Source organism: Microtus pennsylvanicus, chromosome 2, assembly GCF_037038515.1.
Source record: "Microtus pennsylvanicus isolate mMicPen1 chromosome 2, mMicPen1.hap1, whole genome shotgun sequence".
NCBI classification, from domain to species: Eukaryota; Metazoa; Chordata; class Mammalia; order Rodentia; family Cricetidae; genus Microtus; species Microtus pennsylvanicus.
In genome coordinates, this window is record NC_134580.1 from 104,803,087 (window position 1) to 104,829,044 (window position 25,958).

The window sequence follows — 25,958 nt, forward strand, 5'->3', positions numbered from 1 at the left end:
CTAGCATTAGAAGCCCAAGTCCTTATCATTTCCTTTACGTATGCAGAGTGCAAGCCAAAATTAACAATAGCTTGCTTAATTTCTTTTAGATCATTCATTGCTATTGGCGTCCATCTAGCTTCTCTGACTCCCTTTGAGCCTTTAGAAGTTGACGCTTTGTCAGAATTAAGTATAGGGTATGCTGCTAAAACCTTTGGTAAGCCAGTTCTAATAGCTGGTGTTGGCATTGTATCCTGTCCTTGTGCCTTATTACTCTGTTCACCAGCTCCAATCATTTCTTCAATCATTTCAAGTCTTTTTATTATTGTCTCTTTTGAATCCTTAATCTCCTGACCTGCATGAGTTTCTAGTAAAGATTGTATGGTTCTTAGGAGTGCCATGATCTTCCTAAATGATAGAATATGCAAAAGAATACTAAAACCTAGTAACCAGTAAATTAAGTTATCCCCATAGTCATATAAACCTTGCATGATATAACCCATTGTATTGGTAACCAGAACAGTAAAATTCGCGTTGGAAACGGGAACTGCCATATTACCTATTATCCAGCAGGTGGCGCTGTTGCCAAGTCTCGACGAAAACACGGTCCTGTTTCAGAGTCCGCCTAGTATTTGTTAAAAACTGGAAAATGTAAGTTGCTCAACAAAGTAAATGTAATTAAATCAATTCCAGAGATGGAACCAGAAACCAGAATCCAGGGGTAGAGAAGAGCAACCTGGAAGCCGCTTATGCCTCCACGTGACAGAGTCACCCTGAGGGGTTGCAGCTTTCAGCAACCGCGTGCTCTGGTTCGCGCCACTTAAGAGCTGTGCTTGCAAGGGGGATTTAAAAACGACTCAGAAAAGAGCAAACCAGGCGGGCAGAGACTACGTGGGCCTGTGGAGTTTAAATCCACAGGCAGCGGCTGAGGAAGCAAGGGCTCCCGCCAAGCTGAACAAGCGCCCGCCAAGCCGAACTTGCGGCCGCCAAGCCGAACTTCCGGCCGCCAAGCCGAACTCGCGGCTGCGAGCCGGGAGAGGTTCTAAAACCAAACGTTGGGCGCCAAATGAAGGCGTAAGTCACAAACAATGCCACACCGGTTTGGAATTATGATTAATAGGGTGGTATTTATTTAAAGGGGAAAAAACTTACAGATCACTGTCAGCCCTCTGCGTAACCAGGAAGGAAGTCAAGTCACCGGCGGAGCAGGAAGTGAAGAGCGAGAGGAGAGGGAAGTGGCCGCTTTTTTAAAAGGAGAGAGACCACGCCCCAAGGGGCTGGTATCTCAGCGGCGATAGGCTGGAGGAGTGGGAGGACCTCCCGTAACAATGTATCAACTCTAGGCACCACAGGTACTCCTGCCTGTTTTGTTAGAATATATATCTGAAAAAGAGCTATGTCTTACAGTACAATTGAATGAATGCAGTTTCATCCTGGTACTCCCTGCTAAGCTCTCTCATGGCACAAGTTCTGGAAAACTCAATGCTCATCCCAAGATTTTTATAAATTATCTGTAAACATTTTCTCCCTTTCTTCTTTTCCATACGGCTCAGATTGGGAATTATCTTGCCATTTCTTGGACCTGATGTTTTGCACCTATTGTCTCACAAGTTCTAACTTTTCCTCCATTTACACAAAAACTCATACAAATAATTTGTGCTTTAGCAAACCTGACTGAAATGTCCATGACGTAAGGAGAATTGTTTGCTGGAAGTGGAAGGTGATACAAGAAGAATTACATCAGTGCAACTCAAAGAACTGAAAGCGAGGGCTGGGGAGATGGTGCAACAGTTCAGAGCTCTTGCTGCTCTCCAGAGGAGTTCAGTTCCTAGCACCCATGTCGGGCTGAGGCAGCTCATAACTGCCTGTAACTCTAACTCTAGGCTAGGACACCCACCCTCTTTTGGCCCCCGAAGGCACCCATATGCATACATACATAAAAAAATTAAAAAAATAATGACTATAGGTAAATATTAAAAAATAGTACTTGTTAAAATCTTTCTGGAACCTCATCTTCAGAGATTTTTTTTTTTAAAAAAAATGATGTTTCTGGGGTAGGGGAAGCACATGGAGATCAGAGGACTTTTAGGATACCAGGTGGGTGGGTGTGCACGTGTGTGTGCATGCATGCATGTGCGCAAATGTGAATGCATGCATTGTGTGCATGTGTGAGTGTGTGCACGTGTATGTGAGCATGTGTATGCATGTGCGTGCATGCATGTGTGTGCGTGTTTTCCAGGGATCAAACTCAGATTGTCAAATTTGCCTGGTAAAGCTTTCACCCATCTTGTTGGGCCCAGAGAGATTTTTCACTGACTCACAATGTCTCTCTTCCTCTTTCAATTCCCATTACTGCCTCTTTCATTTCCCACTACTGCCTCTTTCAATTTGCAGAGCGCCCAAAGTCCTCTTCATGTTGTTAATACTCATTCTCAAATTCAGCTCTAGGTTTTTCTTTGCTTATTCAATTCCACAGATGCTCAGCAGAAAAAAATTTTTTTTCCCTAAAATCCATCCTCAAAAAACAATTTCTTCCTTAAGTATGAAAAACTATTTCTTTATTTTTATTTCATGCATATTTGGTGGTTTTGCCTGCATGTATGTTTATATGACGGTGTTGGATCCCCTGGAACTGGAGTTACAGACAGTTATGAGCTACCTGGGAATTGAACCCAGGTCCTCCAGAAGAGCTCTTAACCACTGAGTCATCTCCCCAGCCCTATGGGGCGGGGGAGGGAAACAACTATTAAGGCTTTATATTCACTAGTTGGGGGAAAGCAGATAGTATGTAATATAGGGTTGATTTTTTTTTTCTTTTTAAAGTATTCTTTGCGTGAATGCCCATGCCATTGGTGTGGGGGCACATACATTCACGCCAGTGTGGATATGGGCATGCCATACTGTACTCATGGAAGTCAGGGGCTACAACCTCAGGGAGCAGTTCCCACCTTCCACCTTGTTTAAGACAAGTCTCTTGTCAGTCAGTGTGTGCTAGGCTAACTGGCCCACTAGTTTCTGGGGGTCACCTGTCTCTAACTCATAACTTGCCAGAAGTGCAGAGATTACACATGGGTGCTATGGTGTCTGGCTTTAAATGAGTTCTGGGGATTTGAACTCAGTTCTTCAGGTTTGCATGGCCCACTGAGCCATCTCCCCAGACCTATTGATTTTTAAGTAGGAATACAAGAATATTATTTTTTTGCAGGTACCTAATTGTAATGGAAAGGAAAATTTGCATTTATCATAAAGGCTGTATGTGAAGCACCGTTCGGAGACTGGACACTTACTACACTTTATGATTAATAACTATCTATCTAGTAAGCGTCTTCACTTTATACACCGAGTAGACATGTGCTTCCACGTGAGCCATGCATCAAACAGTAAGACTGTCCCTAGGAATTTAATGACCAGGGCCAACAACTCCACCGTCACCAACTTTTATATATACAGATAATCAGAATAACTCACCCTTTCTCCACAAGAGTGCATAAGTAGACTCTCCAAAATGTCCAGAGCCCTGCTTTGTAAGACTGGGCCTTTAGCTGTGCGGTGGTGGCGCCCGCCTTTAATCCCAGCACTCGGGAGGCAGAGACGGGCGCATCTCTGTGAGTTCGAGGCCAGCCTGGTCTACAAGAGCTAGTTCCAGGACAGGAACCAAAACTACAGAGAAACCCTGTCTCGGAAAAAAAAAAAAAAAGGCTGGGCCTTTAGGAGATGATGACGGTGTCTAAGCAAAGTGTTTTCCGAATACGTCAGTTCTTTGGTTAACCAGAGACTTGGATTTGGAGAACGCTCATTTCCAACTTTTTGAGGTTATCAATTCCCTTCTCGTCTTTTTTTTTCCTAATTTCTGATCTGAGAAAAAAAGATACACAGTTGAGAGGCGCTAGAAAATCCTTGCTTATTCCGCGGGAAGGTCCTACACACTCAGTGACACAGATCGAACATGCTACAACACGGAAATAAGAAGCTTGAGAACCCCGGAAGCACCAGACGCGCGCGCTTCCGTCCCGCACAGGCGCAAACCGCCCCACGGACGCCTGCGCAGACGGCTCGGCGCGCGCCCTTCCGGAGCAGGCCATCCGCTGCCCCTCCCAGCGGGACAGTGGGAGGAGTTACGGGGGCTCACTGGAAGACCCGCCTCTGCCGTGACGTCTAGAGACGCGACGCGTCGCCACGCAAAGCAAATCGGGAAGAGGGGATGAGCTGCGCTGGCCTGCGTCCGAGAGCGGAGGCTCGTTCTCCCTCGGGTGGTGGGCGATGGGCGTCAGTCGAGGAGGCCGGCGTTAGCGGAGTGCGGGCGCTGCGGTGAGTGCGTCCTGGCTCCGGCCCCGGTTCTCGGGGGAGGCGTCCGCCTGCTGCTGGTCATCTGGGAGACGAGCCCTGTCCGCGGAGGGGTGGGACAACCCCAGACAACTGGCTGGTCCAGCAAGGGCCCGGACTCCCGGTGTCTGCGTTGCCCTCCTACGGTTGCCCGTCTCAGAGGGTGGCCTTGACCAGTTCTCCCTTCTCTTGGACACTCGACCCTACTTTGGTCTCCTTCCTTTTGCTTCCGTTTTTTGGTTTTGTGCCACCTACCATCCCAGGCCTTATTATAATCACTTGTCCAGCTTCCTCTAGTAACTGCCCTAGTCACGCATGTTTTTAGTGAAGTACAAGAAGTGAATTAAACAAACTCCTCACACCTAAGACGTATTCAAATAGGGAGTTTTCTTTTCCTAAAATGTTCCTTCTATTGTAGACTTGGGGCCCCGACAGGTTAATTTCAACTCGGGTGGACTGAGGGGATTGCCAGAACCGCAAATTGCAGTGATATTCATTAACTCACAAAGCTGCGGACCCGTTCCTAGCTTTAGTTCTTGCTTCCAGCTTACTCTGTGACCTTGACTAAGCCAGTCATTGAAGAAATATTTACTTGACTCACAGAGGTGTTGCAGAGTCTAAGAAGTTTAATATTTATTAACAGCTCTGGGTGTTCGGATCAGAACGTTGCCTATCTAACAGAAGGATGTAATTCTTGTTTGTTAGTTTTTGGGTTTCTTCTTGTTGTGGTTTGTTTGTGTTTCCCGAGGCAGGGTTTCTCTGTGTGGCACCACCATCGCTCAGCGCAATTATTTTTCCTTTAGACGGAGGCTTACTATTTGAACCAAACTGGTCTCACACTCACAGACACCCTCTTGCTCTGCCTGGAGAGTTGGATAAAAGCGTGCAGCAAGCACTACACCCAGCAGGGGTTTTCTTTTTTAATCTATAGACTATGCTTAGTTGGTTATATGTCATGCAGCATTAAAAATGACAGGGTGTGGGGTTGTTTGTTTGTAACAGCCCTGCCAGCCCTGGAAGTTGCTTTGTCGGCCAGGCTGACCTTGAACTCACAGAGGTAAACCTGCCTTTGCCTCCTTGTTAGGCTCCCTTTTGTTATTTTTCAAAGTTCTCCGACACTTAGCCTTGTGAGTAGGTTTTGCCGCATTTCAACTCTTCCTGTTTAAGACTCCCTGCTGAATGTCAGTCCTGTTGGATTTAGGTAGGTAGTTTCTCATCTATAGAGTATTGTGTCAATATGATGATATTGGCTGTAGTTATGCTTCTTTAATTATACTTAATTATAACTAATAATTAGAATATATCTTAATTATGCCATAACACTGTAGATACTTAAAATGTATCTTCCTGATCTTTCGACTATATTTTAAGCACATCTTTGAAGTTGAATTGCAGGGATCTTGCTGTAGTAATATAAACCTGTCAGTAATGAATAATTGCTCATAGACTTATATTTTTTGAGACAACAATGAATAAGAAATAACAAAAATATTTAAAGATGTCTTTTCATTAGCTAGTTGGTTTATTTACTTGTAGTTTATTAATCATTATGATCTTTTGTTTAATGGTAATATAAATAGGATAGAATCCAGGTAGCTTTGTAAATAAAACAGTTGTAAAATAAAGCCATTATATCAAACTTTAGTCAAAAATGCTTAGCATCCTAACTTTTTGAAGGGAAGATTATTTTCTCTCACAGTTTCAGATGCTCCTGCCCTAGGTTGGTTTTGTGTCTGAGATGTTTCGTGTCTGAGATGAAGCAGATCTCATGGTGGTAAGAGTATGTCATAGAAATTGTTCACCTCATGGCAGTCAAGAAGCAAAGAGGACTCTTGCATTTATTTTGTTATAAAAATAACCAGCTGAGTTTAGAGTTATCAGAATGCTTAACTTGTGCTGAACTTAAGGATTGTTCTTTCTTTTGGATAGTTTTTGGTGTTGATTGTGGCCGGAAATGATAACTGGAGTGCCTATACACAGCCTCTTTGTGTGACTTTCACTTCTTGCATCACGTGGGTTGGGGTCCATGACCATACACCGGAGAGGCAGGAAATGAAAGCTGTCAGTTTCTGAAAAGCCTGTACCAGGAAATTGGTACATTACTTTAAAAAATATTTTATTGGTTAGATCAATCAAAGATGATAGATCAGTCATCACATGATAGACTTATACATTTTTGTGTTTATATATGTTTGGTGCTAGAGCCCCCAGGGCATGGCATATGCATATCAAAGCCCTGCTGTGACCTGTTATACCTATAGCCTGACTCCTACCTTTTAAACAAAAAACTCTCAAAACTACTTTATAGGCACCTGATGTGTGTGCATCACTGCAAGCCCATATACAACACACAAAGCTGTATTTTGTATATATCAAATATTCTAAATACTTATTATAACCTGAATATATATAATCCCTCCTAGAAACTAGGGATATTTCCTTCTATCTCTCCTTACTTTTCCTTAGCATTCTAATACTTTTATTTAGATGCCTTAGAATTCTTCTTTTGCTTGTTTAGGATTATCCCTTTCTTCATTGCAGTGATGTCTGTTCTTTTCGTGAGTCTTTCTCTTCTTAGAATGCCCAGTTTGGGACCTTAAGTAAAATAATTAGCAATAGAAAAACAAGGTTTCAATTCCTTTATGATTTATTTTCTTGATTTTAATTATTAGTATATAATGTCAATGGGTTTTTATTGTGTGTGTTTATTTATATATAGTGTGAAAATATCTTACTGTGACCAAGGCTGGCCTCTAACTGCTAGGCTTAAGAGATCCTCCTGCTTTACGTAGCTGGAATTACAGATGCATGCCACTGTACCCAATGGCTGATGTCTGCATTTTAAAAGAGTATTATTTTTATATGTTTTAAAACACACTACATAAAAACAAGGAAAATATAATTATTATAAAATGCTTTTCCCAGGCTTAAATTTGGGGTGCTTGGACCCCAGGTTCAGACCCAATTTTGAAGTGTATGGAGTCTGTAGGGTCTGACTGGTGGAAGTTTGTTGCTGGAGGTAGCCTGCTGAAGGTTGTTCCAGCCCATGGTTCCCCCAGCGTTGTCTGCTTCTGGTCTTCCAGATTATAGGCACCTCCTCAGCATACTCCTGCTGCCAGTAACACTGTCGTCACTGTCCCTGCTCTGACAGGCTGTGAAATTCCTCCAAAATAGTGAGCCAAAATACCTTGTTACTTCAGGTATTTTGTCACAGAATAAAGTGATATATTGTAATCTCCCAAACTATAGGGGTTTTATAGAAAGGTGTATTTTTTTATTTGTATGGGTGTTTTGCTTGCTTGTATGTCTGCACCATGTGCATGCCTGGTACCTGGGAAGGCCAGAAGAGAGTTTGGGATTCCCTGGACCTTGAGTGAGCTGCCATGTAGTTTCTGGGACCTGAACCTGGGTTCTCAGCAAAAGCAGTGAGTGCTCTTAACTAGAGAGTCACCTTTCCAGCCCTGAAATTGGATTTTTTTTTGATGTGGGAGTGTCATATATCAATCTGTTGATTTCATTGGTTAAGTAATAAACAAACTGCTTGGGCTCATAGCTTAGAACATAGGTGGGTGGAGTAAACAGAACAGAATGCTGGGAGGAAGAGGAAGTGAGGTAAGACGCCTCAGACAGAGACGCCATGCTCCGCTCTCCTGGGCAGCCGCGATTCAGCTCTGACCCAGGATGGACGTAGGCTAGAATCTTCCCGGTAAGCGCACCTTGGGGTGCAACACAGATGATTAGAAATGCGCTAAATTAATATGTGAGAATTAGCCTAGAAGAGGCTAGATAGAAATGGGCCAAGCAGTGTTTAAATGAATACAGTTTGTGTGTTGTTATTTCGGGCATAAGCTAGCAGGCGGCCAGGGTGCTGGGGATGCAGCCCCGCCACTCTTATTACTACATTTTTTAATTAACATGATATTTCTGTTTAGGCACATTGTGTAGGTAATGTTCTCTTACTATATACCTAACGTGTTCAGAGCTGAGCTACTTATTGTCCTGGAAATTGGCAGTTCGCATCTGGGAGCATTTTCCTTACTAGAACACTGAGCAGTGTCCAGAGCATTTTGTTTAGCAGGGCTAGAGAAAGGAAGATGAATGTTATTAACATCTTGAAGGCTAGAGGTACTGCCAGGTGTGCTACGCGGTGTAGAGCAAGCTCCCACAAGAAAGTTCATTCTGGTCTGAAATGGGAGAATGCCAAGGCTGAAACGTGCTTTTCATGATCATGATGATCAGTTTTTAAATTACAGTATTTTTGTTTGTTTGTTTTCCCCCCACATTTTTGTTGTTGGTTTTGAGACAGATCTTTTTTTGTGAACCTGGGGTAGCTTTGAGCTCACCACCCTTCTAGCTTCAGCCTCCTGAGTAGGCATGTACCACAGTGCAACGGTCATAATGAATGCTTGTTATTGTTATTGTTATTTAGTTAATAACAATTAGTGTTCTTCGCTTTTCACAGAGGGAGAATGGGGTAATGTAAGCAAGTGAAAACACTCAGTTTTTACTATCATTGAATCACCAAAGCAGTGTGCCTAATTTGTTCTTCCCTGTAGTGGCTTTCTAATTGTTCTTTTTTGTAGGATATTTTCCTTATTCCTGTCTTTTTCACATGCATCTTTATATACCCATTTTGGCCATCCTGAGGTAATATTGACCCTACTTCTTGCTAAGTCAAATGTAAACTCTTCTGGGTGGCTTCACAGATCCTCCATTCTGTGACTATATTTCCTTAACTAACAGACTGTTAGCTAGCAACTATTAAGTGTTGACTGAAGATTATTAAAGTCGATATCAGGATATAACATACTATCAGTGGACTCATTTGATCCCAGAGATTATTGTTTAGTGATTCAATAGTTTGCCTTACTTTTCTTCATTGTTTTCCCATACTAAGTTCTCACTCTCTGTCTCTATGGTGCTTCCCTTCTGAAATGGTTCCTTTCTCACCTCAGCTGTCATCATTTCAGCCAAATTGTTATTTGGGCCAAAAAACTGTACTGAATGAGCAGTATGGTCAACAAGCACTGTAGGACTCAGACTAAGAAGTAAACTCCAAGAACTGGAACCATCAGAGACAGAAGGGAAGCTTAAGCTGGCCTCTGAAAGAGGATGGGGCCAACATTGAAAAAGACACTGTGGGGCTGGCTAAAGCTTCTTCTTTCTCTTTCTAGCTAAACTGGATTTCCCTTTCCTTGAGTCTTGCTAGTGACCAGAGTCATATCAATATACAGTGGAGCAATTGGTATTAGACTTTTGTGACTGATCCTGTTCTCTGTGTCCTGTAGAACAGTGCTCTTCAGAGTCTGAATCATTGATGGTTCCACCTTACCTTCAGTGATGAGACATGGCTGCAATATGTAGCCCTGCCTAGTGTCCGTGTTTCTCAGGATGTAAAACTTGCCTGAGAGTGGAAGTCTGATTACTATAGAAGTCAGTATGATTAATTGGTTTACCTTTGTCACAAGCTTATTTTGCTGTAGACCGGAGAGAAGTAGTTCCCCAACCGGTATTGGTCTTTGGACTGCATTTGAGTAGCACTTCTGTCATGTGAGCCATCAAGTTCTTGTTTTGTTTTGAGACATTGCTTTGCTCTCTAGCTTAGGCTGGCTTGAATCTCAGTTCTCCTGCCTCAGCTTCAGAGGTGCTGGGATTTCAGGGAAGCGCCACATCTGGCTACTTTGTTGACTTTAGTTTATAATCCTTTTTTGAAGTATAGCAGAGTTTTACTGGGTTATATGTTCAAGGCCAGCCTGGCCTTCATAGTAAGGCCTAGTCTCAAATACACACACACACACACACATACACATGTGCACATTCTCATTTGTTCAAAAACCATTGCTAATGACTTTAGTGACATCATTCCATGCTGTGTCTGATCATTTGGCAAGTCTTGTCATTGTCTTTGCAGTGTTCTTGTATATACTTCCTCTATTCCATTTCTGTTGCCCTAGTTCTAACCTTCATCCTCCTTTCTTAACTGTAGTTACAAATCATACAATAGACAACTAAGATTTTCTCTCTTCAGTCTGAAAGCCCATCTTTGCTCTTATTTGTTGGGACTACATAACTTTCTTCAGAGCCCTGCTGTGACTCTGTCATTACCTTTAGAGAAAAAGGTAAATACTTAGGTGCCTTTCATGACACTTTAGGATCGTTGTGGAGACTGTTTCGTGGTTCCGCATACACTCTCTCTGGCAGCTGATTCCTAGAGGGGTGCTTGTTTTCTTGACCTTGCCATCCTGCTGTTCCTCATCTCCGCCAAAGAGCATATATTCTTTCTCTTCTGATCACTTCTAATTCCCTTTAGTGATTGTTTTCCTCCTCAATGTATTTATTTGTAACACTATCTACTATTTTTGTTTCTACGGTTTACAGTTTTGTTTCCCATTAGTTTTCGAGCCTTCTGTGGAAATATCTGATTTTAATCCTTCAGCTTTTAAAAGCATGACATTTAAACTATAGGATATCTACGTGTGTTTAAATTTAACTTTAAAGTAGCTAGTGACTTACTGTTTTAAATTATCTATAATCTGGTATGATTTGCACATTCTTTTAAAGATCCAAGGTTTAGGGGCTAAAGAGATGGGTCAGTGGTTAAGCGTACTGACTGCTTTTCCAGATGACCCAGGTCCGATTCCTGGCACCCATTGACAGTTCATAGTATCTGTAATTCCAGTTCCAAGGGATCTGACACTTTCTGTGTTTGAACTAGTGTTTGTCCTTAGGGAGCCGATTTGACGCCTACAGTACAGAGCCTGCATTTGCGAGGTAAATCTACTGATTTACACTATACTAAAATAATGATATTGACTGTGAGAATGATGAAATCCTGGGGGTTCCCTGTCATACCCTTTACTTAATGGATGTTTTTAGTTGGTTTGACAGTGAGTTGTTACTGAATTGATACCTCAGTAGAAGGACACATTCAATGTCAGTTGACCCATTTGGAAGTGATGGTACGGACAGACACTATTTCTCACCATTATTATATCTTTATACACAGGATTCAAAATAGGTAAAATGTACAAAATGATTAAAGGCATCCCAAGTTATCAATTACTGTTTAGTTCAGCATGTCTTTATAACTGTAGGCAGCCTGTATAGATAGAAAAAAACTGAAAATGGCAAAAACATGGCTTGTAGAGAAAAATAATTTGGTGACTAAGAATGTAGTACTAACATAGAATTGGAAGGGATAAATCTAAAGAATTAGTGTGTTATACAGGAATGACTAGAATTAAAGAAAATTGGAGGCCGGGCGGTGGTGGCGCACGCCTTTAATCCCAGCACTCGGGAGGCAGAGGCAGGCGGATCTCTGTGAGTTCAAGACCAGCCTGGTCTACAAGAGCTAGTTCCAGGACAGGCTCCAAAGCTACAGAGAAACCCTGTCTCGAAAAACCAAAAAAAAAAAAAGAAAGAAAGAAAAAGAAAATTGGAGTGCTTTTGGAGTTTCATGTAAGTGAACTAAGACCATTCATATTCTCTCTCTCTCTCTCTCTCTCTCTCTCTCTCTCTCTCTCTCTCTCTCTTTCTCATTTTAAGGCAGGTTTCTCAGTGTAGCCTTGGCTGTCCTGGAACTCCTTCTGTAGACCAGACTGGCCTTGAACTCGCAGAGATTTGCTTTCTCTGCCTCCTGAATGCTGGAATTAAAGGTGCACCACCACCACCCAGCTAAAACCATTCTCTTAAATTGTAACTTAACCTTTAATTTTTTTTTAAGCCAGGCAGTGGTGGCAAATACCTTTAATCTCAGCACTCTAGAGGCAGAGGCAGGCAGATCTCAGGGTTTGAAGTCAGCCTAGTCTACAAAATGAGTTTCAGGACAGCCAGGGTTACACAGAGAAACCCTGTCTTGGAAAACAAACAAAACAAAGCAAAATTTTAAATTTTTATTTTATATGTATGGCTGTTTTTCCTGCTTGTATATCTACACAACACTTGGGTGTTGGATCTCTGGAATTGGAGTTACAGATGGTTGTGAGCCACCATGTTGGTGCTCGAATTGAACACTGGTCTTCTAGAAGAGCAGTCAGGGAGTACTTAGTTTCTGAGCCTTTTCTCTAGCTCCCTGTTATTCAGTCTTTTAGGATTAGGTGCTTGTTGATCTCCATTCATGTAATTAAATTGAATTGATAGAATCATTTAGAGAGCAGAGAGAGATGATGGGAAAAATTAATGTTGCAGTTAAATGTATTAATGTAGGCTTTAATTCAGATTGTAATTAGTTCTGCATTACAGAAAGCCATATATGAAGTTAATCAGGTCACCGACATTTTCATGTGGTGACACCTAGGATCTTTTTTCTTCTTGTTTTTTGTTTTGTTTTTGAGAGGGTTTCTATGTAGCTTTGGGGCCTATCCTGGAACTAGCTCTTAAAAACCAGGCTGGCCTTGAACTCACAGACATCTACCTGCTTCTGCCTCCCAAGTGGTGGGATTAAAGGTGGGTGCTGCCTGGCTACACTTAGGATCTTACCAAGACCTTTTACCTTGGGTGCTTTGATCTGCTCCATCTCTAGGTCTTGGTGAATATTCACACACACAATTTAATTGTATATACCTTGTCATTCTTTACACTTTCGATTTTTTACTCCATGTTTTTTCTTGTCACAGTTTGACACAGCATATCTGGAAACAAAGAATGTCACAAAATCAAAGACTCAGAGTAAACCGAAGTGTAAGACAGGTGTTTGGCAGGAGCAGAAATATGTTGTTTTTGTCCCCAGCTCCATATAAACCTGGCTCTGCCTAAAACTTTTCTTTTTATAAACTGATATCAAGAAGAAAAGAAATATTTCAAGTTGAAAATTCTACTTGTAATATGTATCAAATGTAGTTTTAACAGACAAAAATATAAAAGCTCTTACTATTCTGTTCTTTTTAATAGATATTTTGATACTGATAGCAAAATGGCACAATAATCCATTTAGTTAATGAATATTTGAAAATAAATCTTGCTTATACCATAGATTTTGTATGTTTGTGTGTGTTTATATATATTTTTATGTGTGTTTATTATGTGTATATATATATATTGCACTCTCAAAATAGATATTCAAGATAATTTAAAATGAGGAAGGATACAGTTAAGTAGTAGATATTTGTTTTTATTTGAATAGAGTCTCACAAATTGGTAATAAACTCATAATCTTACCTCAGCTCCCAATTGCTGGACCATGCCTGACACTCTAGTAATGTTTTGTTTGGTGCACGTGGGATGGGTGTAGGTGTGTGTTGCTAAGCAGTCCAGAGCCTTACATGTCAAGCAGTCACTTTGCTGCTGAGCAAATGTTAAAAGTTTCATTTTTTTTTAACACTTATCTTTTCTCTAATGAGGATAATGAGTGGAATTGTTTGCTTTGCTTTAGGAAAGAACTGCTTTTCATGAACTACACCATCCATTGTTGAAGTGGGAGAGCGAGCATCACTCATCATGCCTGCTGTAGCTTCCGTTCCTAAAGAACTCTACCTCAGTTCTTCACTGAAAGACCTCAATAAGAAGACAGAAGTTAAACCTGAGAAAACCAGCACCAAGAAGTGTGTGCATTTTGCAAGTTTGGTTAAAGCATTGATTTTACTTCATTTCCTTATTATTTAGATTTAATGAATAGCCAATTAAGATGATCACAAGAGTAAAACAGCTCCAGAGATGTTCTTAAATTTGTGTTAGCAGAATAAATGTTTGATTGCTCAAATGTAACTTCCTGGCCGGTATGTATACTAGACAATAAGTTTAAAAGAATATGAGAGTTCTCTTAAAGCCATTTTGCCACAAGCTATTTTCTTCCCATAAAATAGTCTAACTTTTAATTAAAGGTTGCCTTTACTCTTGTGTGGTCCACTTGTAAGTTAGAATGCTGGTATAGTCTTCCTCTGACTAAAAGAGGGGCTGTGACTACTTTTTTGTGTAGTTATCCTGGCTGTTTTTATGGCAGCTGATACAAACTAAAGTCATCTGAAAGGAGTGACCCTAACTGAAAAAAAAATGCCTGCATAAGATCAGGCTGTAGGAAGGCAAGCCCATAGGCCATTTTCTTAATTAGTGATTTTTGGGAGAGGCCCAGCCCACTGAGGTTGGGACACTCTTGAGCTGGTGGTCCAGGGTTCTTTAAGAACGCAGGTTGAGCAAGCCATGAGGAAGGATCAAGTCTGTAAGCAGCACTCTGTACTCCTTCACCAGCTCCTGCCCCAGTTCTCCACAGGTTTGACTGCCTGCTTGGCTTCCCTCCATGGACTGACTAGGGACATAAACCCTTTCCTCCCTGAATTGCTGTGGTCATAGTGTCTCATCACAATAATAGATAAGATAGAAACATTAGTATTCTGTAAGTTTTATTTTGTGCCAATGTGATACGGTCTTCAACTTACCGATTTATCTTATGTGATTTTATTTCCCTGGGTATGTGTGCCATCGAAGGCACAGGTAGAAAATGTGCCATTCCAAGAGAAGTTCCAAATTTTCATGGTCAAGGGGTCAACTGATTCTGATACTTGCTGGAAATATAAATCTGCTAAAAATAGGTTATCGTTAAAATTGTTGACTCTAGTAGTTAAGGAACAGAGAACAGCAAAAAACAAAAAAACCTTTTTGTTCAAATTTATTTTCTCCAGCAAAAGATTTAGAGATTACTAAGTAATTACATTATTATTTAGATGGAAATCAAGTTTTAAAAAGAAAGGTAGATCTAGCTGCCACATTCCCCAGACTTAGGAAATAGTTCCTTTTTTTTTTTTTTTTTGGTATTTCGAGACAGGGTTTCTCTGTGGCTTTGGAGCCTGTCCTGGAACTAGCTCTGTAGACCAGGCTGGTCTGGTCTCGAACTCACAGAGATCCGCCTGCCTCTGCCTCCCAAGTGCTGGGATTAAAGGCGTGCGCCACCATCACCTGACAAGAATAGTTCTTAAAGGGATTGGAGATAAACAGGACACATGATTCCAAATGAACCAATGAAGACAAAGCTAAAGAGACCTGTGTAAGCACAAAGGCATTTTATTTATTTATTTGCATCTTTCACATCATGCCTCCTGATCCCACCCATCTTCTGGCCTACCTCAAAATAAAACAAAATTTAAGAGAAAAAGGGAAAAATGGAAGAAGGGGAAACTCTCGTCATGGGAGCTGCACTGTGACACACTGACTCATACAGTAAACCCTTTTTCCATATATTTTCACATGTAGTCATTTATCAAAAAGAAACGTTGGTCTTATTCAAGGCCCCTGGTCTGTAGGCACAGGGGTATTTTAATGAGTCATTTTATCAAGGAAATAAATGGGAAGAAACAAAATATCAGTGCTGACAGTTGAGGGTAAAAACATAAATAAAAGTAAGGAGAGAAAACCTGAGAGTCCACCATTGTTTCTTAATATTACCAGTAACAGAATGGCTTTAAAAAAATACCTTTCAGGGGAGAAATGGGGAAAGATTGTCTTACTTCTTGAGGTAAATTGGTAAATGTGGTCTAACAAGGAAAGTAATTTTGTTTAACTCTTGTTACAAGCCACCTTTAAACTTTCTCAAAAACAAAGGGCAGGAACATCCTAAAGGTTAAAACCTAAGATGGCCAGTCATTCCTTTCTAGCTGTCTATGGTTTATATCTTAAGACTAGCCTAATCTCAAAGGGAAGGTATGAAAGGAGGTGTGTGAAGTAAACTGCCTAAATCATGACAGTTATCTTATGGTCACCTGCAGAGTTTATATAGACTTGTATTTTCCCTCCAGTAGCAAGTATTTTAAATTTTCTTTCAACTTTTAAGTTACGTCCACAGCGCTCAGAAGATCTTCAAGGCAGCAGAAGAATGCAGACTAGATCGTGATGAGGAAAGGGCCTATGTGCTTTATATGAAATATGTGGCAGTTTATAATCTTATCAAAAAAAGACCTGATTTCAAGCAACAGCAGGTACCTTTTTTGCATTCTTATTTATTATTTTTGTGTAATAGAACTATTGATTTTCTCTAAAAGTTTTAACCAACTATTCCTCCTCACCTCTCTCCTGGTACTGGCAATCCTGGGCTTGGTATTGCTAAGCAGAAGCTCTGTCTTCAACATGACAATGGATTTAGATCACATGATGCCTTGACAGTTCTAAACTCCCTTGTGGCTGGGAAAAGCAAAGCAAAAACATAGTCTCTTTGTAAGTGTGTGCATACATACACTTGGCTTGGATCAGCATGTGTATATAGCAGTATATAAGCTGATTGTTCACTTTTTGTTGTAATAAGTTATTGCTAGATCAGAGGGAAGGTTTGACTTTATTCATGCACTAAGTAAGGAAAGTGATACTGAGTGCAGTGACTCATGCCTATAGTCTCCTGTGAGCCCAAGAGTTCCAGGCCAGCGTGATCCTGTATCAGTAAATAAAATAGAGGGACTGGAGACATGGCTAAGTGGTTAAGAGTGCTGTTCAAAAGACCCAAGTTTGGTTTCCAGCACTCATTTCAGATGACTTACAATTGCTTCTGACTCTAGCTCCGGGGTGTCCAGTGCCCTATTCAGTCTTCCTTGGGCCCCTGCACACATGTGGCATACACTCACACAACATACACACAAATGAAAATGAAAATAAATAAGAATATGTTTTCTGTTGTGCTTTCAGGTCAAATATTTCATTATTTGTTATGTGCTAGCCTTTTTATTTGTCTGACTGGCATTGGGGCCGTATTAGATACGGTTTTAGAATTAAGAGCAAGACTTCAGTGTCTCTTCATGTTCGTGTTTTCTTTTTGGTTTTTAATCTGTTTAGCAGGTACTAATCTGTCACTTGGCTGAAGTCATGAGTAGAAAGGGTGGGCAGTCATGGTATAGACAGAAACTGACAACTGGGATTGGTGTGGAGAGAAAAGATGGTTGTATTTCAGTTGGCCTAGAAATAGGCTAAATAATATTCAGGTGGTGTTAAAAAACAGGAAGAATGCTGTATTTGTGCTCCCAACTTAGAAATGACCTTGTTACCACATAGAAAGCCCAGTGACCTGATTCAATTCCTTGGACCCACAGGGTAGAAGAGAACTGATTCTCACAGGTTGTTCTGCCTTCCATGTGAGCTCTGTGGGGTGGGGTGTTGCACACTCCCCACGCACACCCCAGATCTGGTACTTTGTAGAGTAAGTACTTGGAAGGCTTGAGGATTGTTAGCTTTGGTAGCCACTGTCTGCTGATTGGCCTAGTACTGGACTGATTTTATGTATGTTTGGCTTTTGCTTTATTTTTAGAACTTAGTAGTGCTTTTCCTCTGGCAAGATTGGAATTGCCTTTTTGACTATCTGCTTCTCCTCTCTGAATAGATTGGAAGTCATTTTGATTGACAGGAGCTCTTTCCATTTCCATGGTGTCGCTGAGTTTGTGAAGTCAGGTTAGGAAGCTACCTGCAAGGGTCAGCTAACCCAGGCTGTTCTTTGGAATATTACAGTTACTTGGCTCCTTGTTTGCTTGTTCTGTCTAGAGTACCTCATCTTTCCTGTCTTAGAACTGTTTTTGTTGTATTTCATTTATCCTAACCTTTCTCGTATACTCTTAAGTATGTGAGGTACTTAGATATTTTATAGTTTCAACTACTTAAATTGGGTAGGGACAGAATATGTAACTGAATTCCTTCAGAATTGGGTGTTTTCCCTCTTATTTTGTATTGCAAAGTGTTAAGTTGTAAGTAACAGTTGTTAATGTCAAAGAGAGGGCACAGTGATGTAACTGAAACCCACTCAAATCCTGATAATGATGTCAGGGTTGTCTGAGAAGGAAGAGAAGGAGTGAAATACTGGCATAGTAAATTCTCATGAAACTAGAGTTATATTTAAAAATCTGCAGTGAATTTAAAAATGAGCAGCCTTGTTGATAATCCTCTCAACTCAGAGATTCACCTGCTTTTGCCTCAGGAGTGCTGGGGTGTGAGGTGTACCCCATCACATCCCTACTGGCTAACCTTTTTAGATAAGGAATCTGGAAATTTTTAGATAGGAATAGGACAGTTGTACTGGTAAACCTGCGAATAATTTTTAGTCTAGTAGGAATCAGATGTTACCTCTCTATTGTGCCAATTGTCATGTTTTTGACAATATATGCTGCTGAGTCTCTAGGAAACCTCACTAATATTAAAGGACCGTTGCCTCATAGTTTGTAATAGACACGCCCAAACACAGCATGTTATTTTGGCATTTAAGATAAAGCAAACTCTCAGACTACCTTTCTAATTGAGTTCATGAAATTAAAACAAATGAAACCTTTTTTTTACTTTGTGTTTTACTTTTGTAATAAGTTTGCAATGATGACTGCATTATACTTTTTTAAAATTTATGTATTTATTTATTCATTAAAGATTTCTGCCTCCTCCCCGCCACCGCCTCCCATTTCCCTCCCCCTCCCCCAATCAAGTCTCCCTCCCTCATCAGCCCGAAGAGCAATCAGGGTTCCCTGCCCTGTGGAAAGTCCAAGGACCCCCCACCTCCTTCCAGGTCTAGTTAGGTGAGCATCCAAACTGCCTAGGCTCCCACAAAGCCAGTACGTGCAGTAGGATCAAAAACCCATTGCCATTGTTCTTGAGTTCTCAGTAGTCCTCATTGTCCGCTATGTTCAGCAAGTCCGGTTTTATCCCAGGCTTTTTCAGACCCAGGCCAGCTGGCCTTGGTGAGTTCCCAATAGAACATCCCCATTGTCTCAGTGTGTGGGTGCACCCCTCGCGGTCCTGAGTTCCTTGCTTGTGCTCTCTCTCCTTCTGCTCCTGATTTGGACCTTGGGATTTCTGTCCGGTGCTCCAATGTGGGTCTCTGTCTCTGTCTCCTTTCATCGCCTGATGAAGGTTAATATCCAGGAGGATGCCTATATGTTTTTCTTTGGGTTCACCTTCTTATTTAGCTTCTCTAGGATCACGAATTATAGGCACAGTGTCCTTTAATTATGGCTAGAAACCAAATATGAGTGAGTACATCCCATGTTCCTCTTTTTTGAGTCTGGCTTACCTTACTCAGGATAGTTTTTTCTGTTTCCGTCCATTTGCATGCAAAGTTCTGCATTATACTTTTTTTTGTTTTGTTTTGTGTTTTGTTTTTCGAGACAGGGTTTCTCTGTGGTTTTGGAGCCTGTCCTGAAACTAGCTCTTGTAGACCAGGCTGGTCTTGAACTCACAGAGATCCGCCTGCCTCTGCCTCTTGAGTGCTGGGATTAAAGGCGTGCGCCACCACCGCCCGGTTCTGCATTATACTTTTAAAAACATATTGCGCTTGTAGTTCAGGTGGTTCAGTTTTGAATAAACTACATTTTTATTGGTATTATTTGGTAAAGGGCTTTTCTGACATAGTTAGGCAATAGAAACAATCAAAATATGATTTCTTTTGGTTTAAACAGATGCATAGATAGTGATAACTGTTACAATGGATTTTCTTTGCCATCGCCACTCTTGACCATTTCATTGTCGAAGATGAATCCTTTATCTTCACGGTCTTTCTCACTGCCTCTCTCTCTCTCTCTCTCTCTCTCTCTCTCTCTCTCTCTCTCTCTCTCTCTCATGTTTTTATTATTATTACTGTTGGTGGTGAACTCTGCTAATAGGTTCCATTTACACAGTCTCAGTGGTATGTAGTGAATTAGATCCAAAAAGCCTTGGGTGGAAAATTTCACTGACCACAATGAGTAACCTTTTGAAGTAGTTATTTAAAAGAAAAAACAAACTTCAATTCTGCTTGTTAGTAACTTCCATATCCACCCCCCCTTTTTTTAGTTAAATTATACCATTATTTTTTGTTACTTGATTTTAGAAATTTATGATTTCCTCAAGTATAAAACTTGTTTTGGGTGCCAAGTAGCCAAAAGTGCCTTCGTTTAATATAAGTAAACAGGCCTCTCATAGAGGAACACCCCCATAATTCTATCTCTTTGGAGTCAAGGATGAGGATCTTAAATATTTTTTTTTTTGCGAGTTTAGGTATAGGGTTTATTTAGGGGGTTATGGAGGGGAAAGGGAAGGGGAGAAGGGGAAAGGGGGGAGGAGAGATAGAGGCAGAAACTACCTCTCCAGAAGAAGGGCAGACAGTCAGAGAGAGAGGAGGGGGAGAGAGAGAGGAAGGGAGAGGGAGGATGAGGATCTTAAATTCTAAGCCAGCCTGGAATACAAACTGAGCCCTGTCCTGGCAAATCTTAATAAATAAATCCCACCCTTTACATCTTTGCATAATCTGCTTTATTCCTTTGAGACTGGAGGAAAAGAACTTAGTGTAATATGTATTTGTAAGAAGAAAATCTGCTTTGCTCTCAAAAACTCTCCTTAGCATTTATGTATAAGCAATAGGAATAGTGTTTACACTGAACGGCTTCTTATGAATACGTTCAATGTATTGCATAGTGGGTTTTTACATACTGATAGACAGCAATACTTTTGAGACATTTGGGCAGTAAGTTGTGCACATAAATGGTTGGAAGTTTAAAACAAATATTTCTGCTTTCATGTAACCTTCCTTTTCTATAGGCACCATGATTTTAGTGTTTTACATTGCACCGCTGCTGTAGCAGTGCTCCATACTAACTGTGGAATGTTTTTATACTTCTAGGATTACTATCATTCAATACTCGGACCTGCAAACATCAAAAAAGCTGTTGAAGAAGCTGAAAGACTCTCTGAGAGCCTCAAACTGAGGTACTGACATTACTATAAAATCTGCAAAAAATGCAAATTAGAAGATAATACTGTGTAGGTTTGTTTTTTATATCTAACCAAACCTGTACTACCCCACTTCTGGAAACAAGTTATTTTAACCAAAATACCAAACAAAATCATTTGCTATATTGCCCATATTGATATGGTATTATTAATATTCTTCACGAAGATTTTAGGTTTTTAATATAGCACTGATGTTTTCTTTTTTTATTTTATTTTAATTTCTTTTTTTTCCGTTTATTTATTTATTAAAGATTTCTGTCTCTTCCCCGCCACCTCCTCCCATTTCCCTCAGCACTGATGTTTTACATTAAAAGTCATGTCCATATTTTCATGTGTTATGGTATTTGTAATTTTTTTGACAAAATAAGATGATGAGAGTTTTGATTTTTCATATACTACATGAGATCTTAGAAAATGCTATTGGATATAATCGTACAGAAATGAAGTGTTTACTCTTAGTTTTAATCTCCTCATAGTTGTAAAAGTTACATATGCTTAAAAGCAATCTAATTCCAGTACTTACCATGATTGTCTTACCAGTTTGTAAAAATTAGGACTATAGAGATGGCTGAGCAGTTAAGAGCACTTGCTGCTCTTTTAGAGAACTTGAGTTTGGGTCCCTGTGCCCACAATCTGATTGCTTGCAACCACCTGTAAGCTCCAGGGAATCTGATGTCCTTCTTGGCCTGCACAGGTACTTGCATGCATGTGACAGACATGCATATACAGAAATTAAAAGTATATGTATTTTTACATTACAAAGTGAAATCAGTCTGCTAGCCTGGAGAGAGGACCGAACAGATGAGTTCTTGTTGCACAGTCATGAGGACCTGCGTTGGGATTCCAGCATCCAATAACAAGATTTCTTCTTTTGATTTTATGTGTGTCTTATCTGCGTTTGTGTGCCTGTACATGCAATGCTTGCAAAGGCCAGAAGAGGGCATCAGGTTCCCTGAAACTGGGGTTAAAGTTTTTATAAGCTGCCTGCCATGTGGGTGCTGGGAACAGAACCTGGATCATAAGTAAGAGCCGCGAGTCATCTCTCCAGCCCCACTTTGATTCCTGTATATGTGCACTCACTCATGCTGGTACACTCTCTTGCGCGCGCTCTCTCTCTCTCTCTCTCTCTCTCTCTCTCTCTCTCTCTCTCTCTCTCTCTCTCTCATACAATAAATCCAAATAGCTTTTACAAAGAAAAAATGCTTTACTTTTTGTCATTCCTTAAATTTAACTTTTTGCGCTTATGAACAGCATGCTACTGTAATACAGATCCTAGTAAAAATAAATTTCTACACATATGTAGAGCTTAAAGTGTTGATGACTAACCTGATATCTCAGTGATACGATAGAGGCGGAAAGAACAGTGAAATTGGCATTGTATAAAGTGACAGAAGCCACTAAAGCCTAGGTGCTAGAAAAGGCCAGGTTATGAGGCAAACAACACACAAGAAGACAAGACTATATCAGACTGACACATTTTTCCACGAGTGTAAGTTGTTTTCAGTGAGTGGGTGGTTTTGTTGTTTCTGAGTTAGAGTTTCTCTTTGTAACCTACATTATCCACAAATTTATGATTCTCCTGCCTGAGGCTCATGAGTGCAAGGACAACAAGCATGTGTCACCACTATGCACAGCTGAAAATACTCTGGTTTTGTTGTTGTTTGTTTTGTTTTGTTCTTCAAAACAGGGTTTCTCTGTGTAACAGTCCTGACTATCCTTGCTTTATAGACCAGGCTGACCTCTGCCTCACTGCTGGGATTAAAGGGGTGCATCACCACTGCCCGGCTGAAAATCTCTTCTTAAAGGAACGCTTGAAGAATATATTTGTTGTTTGAGCCTGGGAATCAGGCACAGGGTCTCACACACGCCGTGCTAGCCCTCTACCACCCTCAGACCCTGAAACATACATGTTTTAAAAGACAATAAAAAAATAATTGAGCCCAGGTAGTTGAAATACAAAGGAATATTTATTTGCTTTTTATATCTTATTGCTTTGTAGTAAAAAGAGGAAAAATCTTTTGGTTGCTGAATTTGTCAGAAGGCAAATATGTGGTGATTCACATACATGCTATCCAGGTGAAAGATCTTTCTTGTTGTTGTTTTGTTTTTTGAGACAGGCTTTCTCTATGTAGCCTTGGCTGTCCTGGAACTCCCTCTGTAGACCAGGCTGGCTTTAAGCTCAGAGATCTGCCTGTGTCTGCCTCCTGAGCACTGGGATGAAGGTGTGTGCCACCACTGTTGGCGATCTCTTTTTTCCATCACTTTTCCTTGAGGAACTAACTCTCCACCAATTCATTGATAAGAGTAGTTTTTTTTTTTTTACAGGGTAATAGAATGGGCTGTTCAATTTAATAAGGTTCTTGGTATGGAATTTCCTCTAGGGCCTTCTAATTGTAAGGTTCTTCAGTGTGTTCAGTTTTCTTGTGATGTAGGTTACTTCCCAACTAACAGAAGAGACCCTTTCAGTTTGTCTTCTGCTGCCCCATGTTTGGTTTCTTTCATTGATGCTTATTAGCGTACGATACATTTGTCCTTACTGATTCTCCAGTCAAGTCAGTTCTTCCCCCTTTGAGAGTCTGAAATCTCTTCAATGTTAGGATTTCCCTCTTGTCAGACTAGCAGTCTGAGAAAGAGCAGTTCTGGGTTTTTGTGGGGTTTTTTTAATATGTAATTTATTTTTATTTTGTTTTGTTGGTGTTTTGCCTGCATATATGTCTCCGGGAGGGTGTCAGAAGCCCTGGAACTGGAGTTACAGACAAGTGTGAGCTGCTGTATAGGTACTGGCAATCGAATATGGATCCTTTGGAAGAGCAGCCAGTGCTGTTAACCACTGAGCCATCTCTCTAAACCCCAGCTGGCTAGAGTTTGGAATTTGGGGAAGAATCTTTACTTTAAGGTGAAAGTTTTGGACTCCTCAGCGTCCACTTTCTGCTAAATTATGCCCAGTCATTGGTATTGTGGATATATCAATCCACTGCTGGGGCAGACCAAGTTCCTAACTCCATAAAACACTAGAAAACACCCAATTAGTGCCTAGAAAACAAGTTACCTTGTGTTAGGTGTGACTTGTCAAACATATGTGTTCACCTATTCATGTTATGGGTGATCTTAGAATCCCAGCAAAATTCAGGCAGATTAAAGGAATCAGAGGTCAGTACCAGATGGAGCGCAAGCCTTGATCTCACTTCAGGTTACTCAAAGTAGAAACAGCATGAGATCTTTGTAAGTGTATTTACAGAGATCCATTGTAGTTTTGGAACAAATGGCAGATATGGTAAGGTGCAGATGACAGAAACAGCAGGAAAGTGAACCTTGAAATTTCTTCATCTCTACCTTCAAATGAAATTCTGCCTGGTGGTCTTTTTTGTTCTGTTTTATATTGGCAGTGCTGGGGAAATAACTTAGGGCTTAGTGCATACTAGGCAAGCACTCTACCACTGAGGTACTTACTAGCCCTTGAACTGTATTTCTTAGGGCAGACAGTTCCCATACTGTTAAGGTATAGCTTGCTACTAGAGAAGAGATCTGTAGCCTGAGTACATGTGCAGAGCCAGACTTCCTGGGTTCTTCTACTTACTCTTGTGTGCTACTAGGCAAGCTACTTTGTCTTCCTCTGCTTTATCTTTCATCTTTTTTTCTTCATCTTTAATTGGGATAAGAATAACTACCTGTGCTGGTTACTGTTAACTGTCAATTTACAGACTCTAGAATTACCTGGGATATAGCCTCCGAGCACATCTGTGGGAGAATCTTAATTGCATTGAGGTTAGAAGACTCACTGTCCACTCTAGGACAGGCGGAGCCGTTCCATGGCTGGGATCCTGACTGCATAAGTGGAAAAGCAGCTTGCATCATCTCTCTGCTTCTCATTGTGGATGCAGTGTGATCAGCTGCTTCAGGCTCCTGCCACTCTGACCTTCTTACTGATGGAGCTGTGAGCTAGAGTCATTAAAAACACTTTCCTAAGTCTCTTTAGTTCAGAGTATTTGAGCACAGCAACAAAAAAAGAAACCAAGTTTCTTAATGTAGTAAGCAAATGTAAGACTTGTTCTGTTAGACTGGTGCCTGGAGTAGGTTCTGTGAAAGTGTTCTCTGTTGCTGTTATTAACAGTAGAAGCCGTCTTGGTCTGTGATGCCTTCCTTGATGGTCTTCTAATGGTTTGTGTTGAAGGGACTGGGTAGAACAGTTGCAATTTCAAGTCTTTTTTTTCTATTTTATGGAGGTAGAAGTAGATACTGGCACATGAAATTAGAACAGTCTGAGGTTGACTTTCCACTGAAGCAGTATATAGTGATGCTTGCTCTTCTTTCAGCAAGTTCTCAGCAATATGGTTGAGAAATAATGGGAATGAATAGACCAGTAAGCATGGTTCTGCCAGAGACTTGAGAATGCACTTATTTTTGTAGACGTTTGCTTGTTGTTAAAGACAGAGGTCTCTAGCCCTAGCTGGCCTGGAATTCGCTATACAAATCAGGCTGCCCTGGTACTCTGTCGATGGAAATATCTGTCCTGCCTGGTCCCACAGCCATTCAGTCCCAAATAAACACACAGAGGCTTATATTAATTTTTTTCTTTTTTTTTCTTCTTTTGGTTTTTCGAGACAGGGTTTCTCTGTGGTTTTGGAGCCTGTCCTGGAACTGGTTCTTGTAGACCAGGCTGGTCTCGAACTCACAGAGATCTGCCTGCCTCTGCCTCCCGAGTGCTGGGATTAAAGGTGTGCGCCACCACCGCCCGGCGAGGCTTATATTAATTATAAGCTGTTTGGCCTATTGTTCAGTCTTATTGATAACTACCTCGTACAACTTAATTAGCCCATAATTCTTATCTGTGTTTAGCCATGTGGCTTGGTACCTTTTCTCAGCAAGGGATTTTCATCTTGCTTCCTCTGCTTCTGTCTGACGACTGCAGAGAGACTGCATCTCTGTGTTTCCTCTTCCCAGAATTCTCCTAATCTGGTTTCCCCTCCTATACTTCCTGCCTGGCTACTGGCCAATCAGCATTTTAT

General features: G+C 40.8%; 1 protein-coding gene across 1 annotated transcript in view; it reads left to right on the plus strand.

Annotated features, from left to right (window-relative positions):
* The first annotated feature begins 4,136 nt into the window (after positions 1-4,136).
* Usp8 (ubiquitin specific peptidase 8) overlaps positions 4,137-25,958 on the plus strand; it is a 50,153-nt gene continuing 28,331 nt past the window's right edge. Inside the window, exons 1-4 of the mRNA XM_075962062.1 lie at positions 4,137-4,287; positions 13,673-13,841; positions 16,061-16,205; positions 20,843-20,928. Of these exons, the coding sequence (XP_075818177.1) occupies positions 13,738-13,841; positions 16,061-16,205; positions 20,843-20,928 (335 nt within the window). The 5' untranslated portion in view covers positions 4,137-4,287; positions 13,673-13,737. The remainder of the gene's footprint in view (positions 4,288-13,672; positions 13,842-16,060; positions 16,206-20,842; positions 20,929-25,958) is intronic.